General features: G+C 25.1%; 1 protein-coding gene across 1 annotated transcript; it reads right to left on the bottom strand.

Annotated features, from left to right (window-relative positions):
• Nucleotides 1–8108: 8108 nt before the first annotated feature.
• LOC130963505 (gibberellin 2-beta-dioxygenase 2-like) lies at nt 8109–10143 on the bottom strand. The gene is made up of 3 exons (XM_057889614.1): nt 9686–10143; nt 8859–9228; nt 8109–8363 (listed from the first exon to the last, which is right to left on the bottom strand). The coding sequence occupies exons 1-3, from the start codon at nt 10141–10143 to the stop codon at nt 8109–8111; spliced, it is 1083 nt and encodes a 360-aa protein (XP_057745597.1).
• Nucleotides 10144–12510: the final 2367 nt, after the last annotated feature.

Raw genomic sequence — 12510 nt, 5'->3', positions numbered from 1 at the left:
AAAAACAATAATTAAAAAAAACTGCGCTAATAGTTTTATTTTTTATTTTTTTTGTATTAATAGTTTTTATTTTCTTTATTTTCACTTATTAGGGCATCTTATTCTTTTGATCAAGCCGAACAATTTAAAATTAGGTAAACCAAATATTTATTTATTTATTTAAATTTTTTTACGAAAATAAATTTTCTTAGTAAAAACTAAAATAAAAAATTAATATTTCATGAACCAAAAAATTAAAAACTAAAATATAAAATTTAAACTTCTATTCTTATTCATTTTAATTTTGTTGATATTTTATTTGAATTTAAATGAAGATATTTTTTATTGACATTTATGTTAATATGGAATAAATACAATTAACTTAAAAATAAGAAATATCACGCATAAAGCTGTATAAATAATAAATCTAATTAATTCGATTTACATATTACACCCTTCTCCAACAATAAATCAAATCAAATTGATTCGATTTACTACTTAGCATGCTAAATCGAATTCAATTAATTTGATTTGCATGTAAATAGTGTAAATTAAATTAATTTAATTTACATAAAAATATTTAAGTATGTGTGACAAAAATTAATTTAAAATATTTGTATAGTTTCAAACTTTAAATTATTTTATTTATGTAAATTACTTTAACAAATAAGTTTATTAAAGTGATAAAGTTCCTCCTATTTTACCCCAAAAAACTCAAAGAATTGCATAAGACACTTTTTAAAATATTTTTATAAATAAAAAAATTATTTTCTAAATTTGAATCCAAAATCAGTAACTAAGAAATTAAAGTATGTATCATTTTGAATAATAAAATATTTGTTAAAAATAAAAAGGGCTAGGGAAGGATTAAAAAGGAAAAGTAAATAAGCCATCAAACTATTTTTTTTTTAAAAAAAAAAGAACACTCACTAGGGATAAATAATGTTTACTAATACTTGCATTTGGGCACATACAACAACAACAATGGTGAGTTTTAGCCTGGGGCTGGCAGAATGAGCCTCCCCATGAGGCTGGTACCGTCTGACACGGTTTTTAGGTTGTTTTGATTTTTGTTTTATTTTTTTTATTAAAAATAATATTTATACATGGACCTTAAATAATTTTTGTTATATAAAGTACCTCTTCTTTGTTCTACAAGCATAAGTAGACCGAATGGACCTCATAAAAAATAACCCAATATATTTTTACTGAATACTTAATAATAGAGTCATAGTTTGTCCAAAAAAAAAATTGAGTCATAGTAAATTTATTGTTTAAGTAAATGAAAACATCAGTCCAAAAAAATTTTTCTATTTTCAAAAATTATTAAAATTTCAGAAAATTAAAAGTGATATCCAGCTATTACATTTTTAAAATAGTTTCAGCACATAATCACACTCTTACAACAATTTTACTGAAAACAAATCCAACTATTACATTGTTATCGACTAGCCTTCTACAATAAATTTTATTGGTTTAAATTTTTTTAATTTTATTTTTTCAAATAATAATTTTATAAATATTAATAACTTAATTATATTAACATTTAACTATTTTATCAGTTCTTGTACTTTTATTCAATTTTTAATACAATTCGTAATCATTGGATTTTAATTATGTGAAATAAGAATTTGTAATTATATTTTTAATAGTAATTAAAAGTACTCAAAGCTATATTACCTACTATTAGCATTAGTATTATTATTGCTTTCATTGAACACTGTAACTCAACACTTTCTCTTCATGAGAAGAAGAAGCGACATCAAAAAGGGGCCACCAAAAATAATAATCTGCGTTAAGAAGAGTTATAAAATTCCAGGGCCTGAAAGGCCTGCATTTAAAAAAAGAAAAAAAAACAAACAAATAGTTTAGTCCATAAAATCTAAAAACTGGTATGTATGAATATTCTGATAGTAGCATCTCAACCTTTATTATTTATGCATTAATTGCACCATGTGTTGGGGAAGAATAACCATTTTTATACAGCACTAAAATTGTCTTTGTTACGTTACAAAATCATACAGTAATACACGTACCTTTACACGTGTAGCACCCTGATAATGGACAACAATCCATTTCGTACTAGCCTCATAGAACTCACCCAACAACAATAATAATAATAAGAAGAAGACGCGTGTATGGTGATGATGATTAAATTAAGAATAAATAATTGACAATAAAAGCATGATTAGACGTGAAAGGAAAGGTATGGTAAGAGAAAGGTTAGTTCACGTGCACTCACACATAATGGAAAGGAAAGGCTGATGTGAGCAAAGGCAAACATTGGTACATATAATTGGAAGTGCTCCTCACGTGACCAAAGGACACCAATAATTATATCCTAATCTTTTTGTTTTATATCTTTATTAACAAAGTGAAAACAAGATTGGAGTAGCACATTCATCACCAATATTGGCGCCAAATTCAAAGTTCTTTCTGCTTTTTTTTTTGGTCTTCTTATGTCTAATCATAGCGTTATATTTTCTCCCATTAAAAAGGAGACAAATTTATATATGTCCCAAGAAAAAAGGAGACAAAACATGCAGAAATATTGAGAAGCAGGTGAGACATTTTCTAATAATAATAATAATAATAAGGCCAATTATAGTGTACAGTTGCAGTTGATTAAGAGACGCTTTCTAAATCATGAAACTAATGACACATGATTGTGATGACTTCATAGTGATGCATGCTGTTTTTTTTTTTAAACAATCATGCTTAGCTTTGTAATCTGTGTTAAAAGCGCTAATAAGACAGATATATATTTTAAATAGAAGTAATCTAAATATGTTAGGGAAGGAAGTTATGGCGAGATTTTTCAATGGTTATATTGAGTTGGTCATTTAAAAATATAAAAAAATTAAATTAATTAATGTATTGCTAAAAGATGTAGGACTACTTAATAATGAAGTTATTATTGTTGGTCAAAGATTTCAGTTCAGAAAATTGCCCAGGAAATGAATGTGGTCCAATATCACCCAACTAGAAGGGGTGGCCGAAATTAAACAATCACTGTGAAGTACTAACTGCACACTTTCCATCAATCAATTCAATAGGGCCATTTTTGGCCATTGGTTTTATTTTCAGATACATTTATGTATAAAAATACATGCTCATATATAATTTCAGTCATTAATTGTAACTGAAGAGGATGCTAATTCATAAGGGAGAAACAATTTATTATTATTATTATTATTTGATTTAATTATTTTGTTATAGTTTTTTAAAAATTTTAATTAGATTTCTGTACTTTTTTTTAATTAAGTCTTTGTACTAATTTTTTTTATTGGGTCCTTATATTTTTTCTTTTTATTTGGATCTCTGCACCAATTTTTTTTAGTTGGGTCTCTATAAAGTTAAGCCAATTACTATTAAGAGAGACCTAATTGAAAAAAAAAATTGGTACAGAGACCCAATTAAAAAGAAAAAAAAATAAGAACTTAATTAAAAATTTCGCAAAACTATAAAGATCAACAGAATAATTAAACCTTATTATTATTATTATTATTATTATTATTATTATTATTATTATTAGATAAAAAAATAGGTAGTACATGGCATAATAACTATGTAAATATATATGGTAAAAATTATATTTGACAAAAATATAAATTATTTATTATATGAAATTTGTGGCATAAACAATATCATTCTAAAAAATAGAATTTTAAGAACAAAATTCAACCTGGCATAAAAAAATAGTTATAAGTTTATATTTTATAATTTAAATGTCACCAAATTATTATAAAAAGATGAAACATTAATTTTAAAATAAATAAAATAAAATGATATAACAAAATTTAGAAAACATATTTTTTTTCAAGAGATAGTTTAATTCCACTCTTATTCTTTCTATTTATAAAATATATTTTTTTATTTTTATATCTATTATTTACTTTTTTAGGGAAAAAATTCGAATGCAAAATTAACTCATTAAGGATCATAATGAAACTTTGTTTCTCTTTAACAAAATAGAGCGATTGTTTGTAATTTAGAATTTTGAAATAAATCTTAAACTATATCATAATAAAATTTTCGGTGATGTTATATGATTAAATTATTTTAGTAATCAAGTTTAATTAATTGAGTTGATAAAATAATTTAACAATTAATAATAAAAAATTTTAGTTAAAAGAAAAAGAGACACAAAAAAAAAAGATTTAGTTGAATTTAATTACACAAATAATTTGTTTACCGACCAATATTTCTCTAAAGCATTAAAGCTTCATTGGCTTTTGTATGCTTGGTATAAAGGTCATGAAGTAATAAAAGCCAATTTATTTTTTAACTTAAATAAAACTATATTTTTTTATTATAAAACAATATCTTTTATTTTAAAATATAAAAAATAATTAAACAAGTACGGATAATAATTTATCATATATATAGGGATTAGGGAATTTTCTTTTATAGCCTCCAACTATTTTTTTTTTCTTTAAATCCCCTTTTTCATATTTTTTAAAAAAAAAGTATTCATTGTTAAACTTAAACTCAAGACCGTACCATTGGTTAAAAAAGCAAAATGCTTATCATCTTGGTAATTTTATAGTATAGTTTTTAAAAAATAAAATTAAGAAATTATTTAAATTAATTTTAATAGTTTAGAAAGAATATATATATATATATATATATATATATATATAATTGACAAAAATAATATTAATTTGATATTAATTGTTTTTTTTTTATATTTTCAGTGAATTAATTTAGTAGTTTTCTAAAAATTATACTATAATATGCACTAGTATACACACAAAAATCTATTTTAAGTTTTTAATATAGTACATGTAACTTTTGTGGAGCAACAGATTGATTTTAACATCGTTATTGACATTGAATAATCACACACATATAAATGTCACCGTTGTACATAACAAGCACGTCAGGGAAGTGATATTTTTTACTAATCAGTAATGACATTTACCTACTGGCTATAGTTACAGATATAAGACAATGTCATTAACAACTTAATTATTGGTAGAGTGCTATACCATACGTTTTATACAACAAACGTGTCACAATATATAGAAGTCACATAAAGAAAAAAATATGTATTCTCTCCGTAAATTTTATTCTGTACCATAGTGCGACCCTAATAATAATAATAATTTTTCATAAATATCCACTAAGGTAAAATAATAGATTGACTAAAGTAAAATAAAATGGTCCTAACTAAGCTTTTTTTAATATAAAATATTTGTCTCATTTTTATTTGGTACAGGACTTTCAATAAAAATTACTGTAAAGTGATGAACAATCTTTTTTTTTAAATACTCCTATGATAATATTTTTATATAAAAATAATATTATAAATTATTAGATAATTTGATATATTTAACTAATTATCTAAGAGTTTGTAATGTCATCACGTAAATATATTTTTTTTAATTCATATCTTGAAACTTTTGGAAGTAAATTAAGGAGATAGACAGCAAATGTTTTAGAGATGTGAAGAAAAATGATTTTATAATAAAAATAAATTATCATTATTTATATTATATTAAATATTTTATTTGACTTTAAGATATTGAGTCATATTATAAACTTATTTTTTTTTAAACGGTGTAATTCATGAAGATCAAGTTACAAGAGGCCTTATTTTCTGGGTTTAACCCAAGTAGTGAAATATAAGAATTCATAAAGTGAGTGTGACTAAGTCTGTGTTAATGTTAGTGTAAGACCAAAACATGGATATGCATTCGTATTGTTATGAATATTAGTGACACATTAATGGTATAGATAAAGATAATATCAAATTGTTGTAAAAAATATGAATCTTTTAGATATGTTATTTATATTTTTGTTTGTTTCGAATTATTTGATGGGACATGAGAGTTTTGGAGACAAATTTTATATCCAATCAATTATAGATCGAAAAGTTAATGCATGAAATAAAATGAATAAACAGAATATTTCGTATATGTTCTCATATGAGACTTATGCCATAAAATTGATGAATTTATAACTAATTAGTTTTGATATTTTTTTGTTCAGGCTCTATCTAATGAAATTTACAAGAGTTGCATGCAGAGAAGAACATCACTTGTTTTCTCTTAAAGTCTAAATGCAAAGTGGTGACTGCTCCAAACGAGAATTTATCAATAATGAGAATCCAAGAGTGTATCTAGATTTCACATGGCCAACTTCTTTTCTTGAATTCACTTCACACACATAGAAATTATAGATCTGATGCAAGAACTATTGATACTTTCTCAAGGTGGCTAATAAAGACAACAAAAGTACATAATAACATGAGTTTTAGCTTCAAAAGTTATATACTTATATTGCTTCACTTATATACTCTGCCAATTTTCAAGTTCACGTAAATTTTTCCTTTATTTATTTTGTAAGGTTATACCCGTGACAATGTAAAAGGAGAAGAGATTCTTTAAGTAGATACACATTTTGATCTTGACTGTTTGTTTAATTTAGAGAGTGCATGAGAGATTTGTAACAAGGGTGTAACATATTTTTTGAAAGAGATTCTGATTTGTCCATTGAATCAACAATGTATTCAATCTCTCTATCGTTTATTATCATGGACTAGTGCTTTATTTACAAAGATGATGTTATGATATCATAATAAAATTGAAAGAGTACATAAAGAATATGCAGAAATAAAGAGTGAAATACAATAAATCTACATTTGGTCCGGGAGAAAATTAAACCTTTGAGTCATATTAAAAAAATCTACACGTGTATTTATCACTTAAATTTTGAACATTAAAAAATATGTAATTGTCTTTATTAATTTTATACAGAACTCATATTTTTTAATAGATAAAACTAAATAATAAAAAGACACATAAATATCAACTTATTATGAGTATACAAATTTATGGAGTATCATATGTAAAGGATTTCATTTTAAAAAATGAATCTTACCTTTTATTACATGGCGAAAATTAAAACTTATATAAAAAACAACAATAATTCACAATAAAGTTGTTATAGATATTTTTATATAATTACATCCATATTAGTTTCTTATGTAATATTTTTAATATTTTCTTTTTTTATACTAAATTAATCTTAATATTCAAGGCCTTCAAATAAATAAGTACAATTCTTTCATTCAAATAACACAATTTTTTTATTGAATTTTAATTGTGTTTGAATTTTTTTTAAATGAATGTTGAATATTCTAATTATACTCAAATGGTATATTTAAATAAACTAGAACAACAAAATTTTCATAAAGATTTAATAGATACAAGACAAACAATTTTGTATTATTTAGCTAACATAATTAATAATTTATTTTATATTATATACTATAAATTTATACTTGATCATATATTCTTTTCTAAATTACAATTAATCTTTAGTTATTATTTGAATCTACTATTAAATGCCCTCATATATAATGATTAAAAAATTTAAAAAATTATATAAAAACACATAATAGTAGATTTTATATTTTTTTGCAGTACTGGATCCACTTAAAATTTTTTATGGTTTTAAAGAGATCTTAATCTTAAAAAAAAATATGTACAAATTTGTAGAGTTTTATCATATTGCTGCAAGTTGTTAAAAAAATTTGTTATGATAGTAATTTTTGTTTGGAGAGTATGAGTTTTTAATTTTAACTTTTAAGTACAAATTAAATTGGAATTTGGTTCTTTAAAAATAATTTTTTTATTTTTGTGTTGGTATTTGTATTTATTTAATGTATCATGTTCTAATTGCTATGCAGAAAGTAATTTTATGTTCTAATTTATCATATATAAAAGTATTTATAGCTAAAGAATGTTGATATAAATGTGACTTTACAAAATTGATTATGATTAAAAATTATATTAATGTAATATAATTTATGTTGAGATATTTTTTGCACTAAATATTGACGTTAGTTAAAATCATATTGTAGTGTAACTTATAATTCATTTAAAAATAATCAATGAAACAGATTTTAACATACACATTTTTTTAATTAGATGTTAATATGGGCAAAAAAATTAAGATTATTAGACCTCTATAAATATAGACTAGAACAATCATATATATTGGATAATAGATTTTTATTCACAAAAATTTTTTAAGATTAAAAATAATTATTAATATTAACAAACATACACTAATAAATTTTTACAATTAATCTACATTTGGCCTTACGCCCGGGTTTTACACTAGTCATGATGAACCTTGAACGGGTCAAGCCGAGAGTCCCCAAGTCTATGGGAGTATACAATTTTTTTGTATTCGTCCCATGTAAAGGGCTTATAGTGACTTGGGTGTTGGGGTGGTTTCACCATCTCCGGCAGCGGAGTGATCAAGCAGTTCGGTGATGGTGCTCCGAAGTGCATTATTGACATTCTTGCCTTCGATGTATCAGTGATCACCACCCTGTGTCTCACGCTTGTAAATCTTTCATTTGTGAAAACCTTCATTCATGTAAGTATACCATACTTAGTCATTCATAAATAAATGGCATAATAACTTATCACTCTATATTTTCATGCACGTTACACCAATTAATATAAATAGAATTTAACTATGAAATGTCCTTAGAAAGAAAAGGAATTTTTCATTGAAAAACAAAAATGTTGGAGGTTGAAAAATAGTGTTTTTATTTTATGCTTCCTTACCTAAACAACTTAAGAATGCTTAAATAACAATGTAATTTGTTGTCTTTATGTAAAGTTTATGTAAAAGTTTATATTTGAAAATGCTTAATTTTTATTTTTTCAATTAATTGATGTGGTCTTTTACCATATATTTTTTAAATAAGACAAAAACAATAAAAAATATTAAATGATTAAACATCACACATAACAATGTCAATAAAAAAATTGAGAGGATTATTTTTGAAAGGTATACATTTACCCCATTAAATAAGATTTGATAGATATTCAAGTTATGGAGGGAAGAAACAAAACCTGGAGGGCATCGCCGACCAATGCGAAGAAGTTATGCGGGTCAGGAGGGATAGTGATCCAGATGCCGTCGTGGGTGGCGGCCTGGAGGCCGGCGACATCGTTGAAGCGCATGACGGTGAGGATCTGAGGGTCAGAGTGTTCCCCAAAGCCAATGGCATTGTTGGTGTTACCACTAGCACATGGGTCCATGTCTGAATCCGTAGTCATGCTGGGAGGGTAGTGATTGATCCTCAGCAATGAGTCACTTTCTACGTCTTTGATTAGTTTGCTAAGCGCAAACTTATCTTCGACCCCCAAACCCTCTACCACGAGATCAAGAATCTCGCATGCTACTTCTTTGGCTCCTTCTATGTAATCATTCACAACACCGCTGCAATTCATCAATCAATTTTCACATTAAGCTAATATTAACTTTCACATTTTGCCCAAAAAAAATATCATTTAAACCTTAAATAAAATGTGTTATAGATAAGGAAAGTATTAGGTAATTAATATTTTTATTTTATATTTGGATTAATATTAGTTTATTTTCTATTTTTTTACCCTAAAAGTGTTGATTTCATAGTATTTTCAATTTTTCATGTGTTATATTAAATAATGGGTAATGATATCTATATAAATTTAAAATTTTATCAAGCAAAAGAAATCATTTTTCAACCACATGCATATTGTATTATTGTAGTAAAAAGAGTATAAATGTACGATTGAAAAGAAAGTTTGCTAACCCTTTGTTTGTTAACAAAGTTGCCACAAAATTAGACATACTTATAAATACAATGCATATAAGATTTTGACCTAATTTTAAAATGAGGTGAGGACATAGATACCTGAACTTGTTTGGATGATTGGAGATGGATTTGGAAGATTCAGAAATGAATTGAGGATTGGTGGGAAAAAGAAGGTATTCGAGTTCTCCAACATCGCCATTGGTGCCAATGTTCTTGCATCCATAGCCACAAGGCTTAGCTTGTTGCTTTTCCGAGTTGCTTTTGGCAAAGAACTCGGTACCTTCCTCTTCTATTCTTAAAATTACCTCTCTTGAAACATTATGATTAACAATTTTAAAAATTCCAAATTCCTCACAAGCCTTCACCACTTGTTTGGACAATTCTATCCTATTTTCTATGGACAGATCAATTGTTGGAATTTCCATGGTTGTTTCTTCTTTTGTTTTCTGTCCTAGTTTGTCTTGCTTTTTGTGGAGCAAGAGTGGTTCACAGTACCTACACAACATCCAAGTATTTATTCTTTTAGCAAGAAAGATACTAGCTGAAGACTCATGCATGCAGTTGCACAGAATCATACAATTTATCATATCTAAAAATAAATTTTATCTATAATATTTTTACTTTGTAATAGTAGTAAATTTTATTCAACTATATTTTATCTATACCATCAGTGTTATTATCACCGCCCCACCCCCACCGTATATTAAATCCAATTTTATATACATTAACATTAAATTTATTATGTCCATATGATCATATCCCGAATATTCAGTATCATTTTTTTTTAATTTATCATATCCTAGAATTCGGATACTTGTGTTTTTAATGATTTTTTTACCTGTATATTTGGAATGTGTAGTAATGTGTATTTAAAATAGTAAATTGTCTCCATATTATAGTTTTGATAAATATTATATTTATTTAATTTGAATAATTAAAAAAAACCAAATATATGAGAAAAGAAAGTTTTTTAACATTTCATAATAAAAGAGAAAAATGTCAATTTTTTTTTCCAAAAGTTATGATATTTGTCAATAAATACACAAGTAGCAAAATTTAAGGATCTAAAATAAAATAAAAGTAACTTCTTGTTTCAGAAAAATTTAACCATTGAAACAAAATTGCTTGGAACAGTAATGTCTGATTCACAGAAAATACAACAATCACCTATTCAATGAAATATAAATCATTCCATTCTTTTTTTTTTTCCCCCAAGAAGAAAACGAAAGATTATCATGAAATAAGACAAAGTATCTTAACTCACCTATCCACAAATTAGTAAACACACCATGTTCTTTGTTTTCTCTCTAATAAAAAATCCAAAATAAATTCTTACTCTTTAACAATTTTCTAAAATAAAGAAAATACACCGTCCTACTCTATTTTTTATTTAGATTCATTTCCCCATTTTGATTTGATCAATAAATGCTGGGCATACTTTTCCCCTGGATTTCAGCTCCATTATTGTATACGTGATTGATATAGTGTTACTTACTCACGTCTGATGAATTTGAAAAATGTTTTATGAATTTAAAAAATCAAAAAATAAATCTATACAACATACTAAATCATAAAATGAGAACTCCTAAATCTTAAACTCAAATATTAAATAAAGTATTAGATATGGAGCAAAAGATATCGTCTTGAAGAATATTAGGCAACAACTCAAAGCATTAAATAAAAATTCAAAACCAACTTACAGTTAATCACAGTGAATATAAAAGAAAAAGAATGCGAAGCCAACAGAGGGTTGAGTGGTGTTTTTGTGTGTGTCTGTGTTTGTGTCAGGGACAGTGCTGATGGCTCTAACAACTACTCTTCTTGTTGCAAAGGTGTGGTTCTTATTAGAGGAATGAATAGGAATAATGAAGCTCCTTCTCAAGTTGTTATGGGAGGAGTGACATGTTTATAGGAAGTATATATATAGAGGAGGAAAGGCTAGGGTGGTATCTATTATGCACCCTCCTGCAGATATTATGCATACTAATAGTTGTTGATCATTGCTAATTATTATTGTTCAAAGTTATAAACGTCTCGTCTATTACATCACTGCTAATTATTAGTATTATTTTTTGTGATGAATGTATTGGTCTTATTTTTTTTTTAGTGTACGTAGTATACAACTGGCTTTTTTTCCGTTCGGTACATGCATGGACAAGTTTTTCGGCACATTATGCAGTTAGCTCATAAGTAGTATCAGATATTTTGGAAAAGAAAAGGGTATATATGAGGATAGGATAATAAGTTGAAAAATTTTAAGATGGAATTATAATCTTTTTAAGAAAATAAAGTATTAAGTAACTTCTATCAAAATTTAGTGATAAATTTATAAATTTATGGAAAAAAAAATATTGAATAAATTTTTAACAAATTAAAAAAATTGAGTTTTTAGGCCCTTAAAAAGTATTATACTAAACATGATTCATCCTTTTTTTTAGAGATTTACAAGTTGATGACTTTTTTGGGTTTTTCTTTTTCTTACTTACAAAAAGGATATACTCCTTTGAAATTTTACTTGTCCATAAAAATAGTCAAATACTTATAAAAGAAAATATTAAATATTCTAATAATTTTATTTTCAGTACAACATATGGTAGTTAAGATTAACAAATAAAAATAAATTTAGATTAGTCTAATAATTAATTTATTAATTTATTTAAATAAATATCATAAAATTTAAATTTTGTCTTATATATATAATAATTTATTAATCAATAACAAATTTTTATATGAACATCAAATTTTTGATAAATTAATTCTTATAATATGTCGGGTTGAGAAATGTTATACTAATAATAATTAAAAAAAATTAACAAATAACATTACAATCACGCGTTTAGGTTATTTCACTCATCAGAGAGAAAAAGAAAATACATTTTATTCATAGAATGATAGAACTCAACTAAAAAATTTTAAAAAAGGAG

Source organism: Arachis stenosperma, chromosome 2 (assembly GCF_014773155.1).
Source record: "Arachis stenosperma cultivar V10309 chromosome 2, arast.V10309.gnm1.PFL2, whole genome shotgun sequence".
In the NCBI taxonomy this organism is placed as follows: Eukaryota; Viridiplantae; Streptophyta; class Magnoliopsida; order Fabales; family Fabaceae; genus Arachis; species Arachis stenosperma.
The sequence above is the reverse complement of the archived record's forward strand: the minus strand, read 5'-3'. Positions and strand labels throughout refer to the sequence as shown.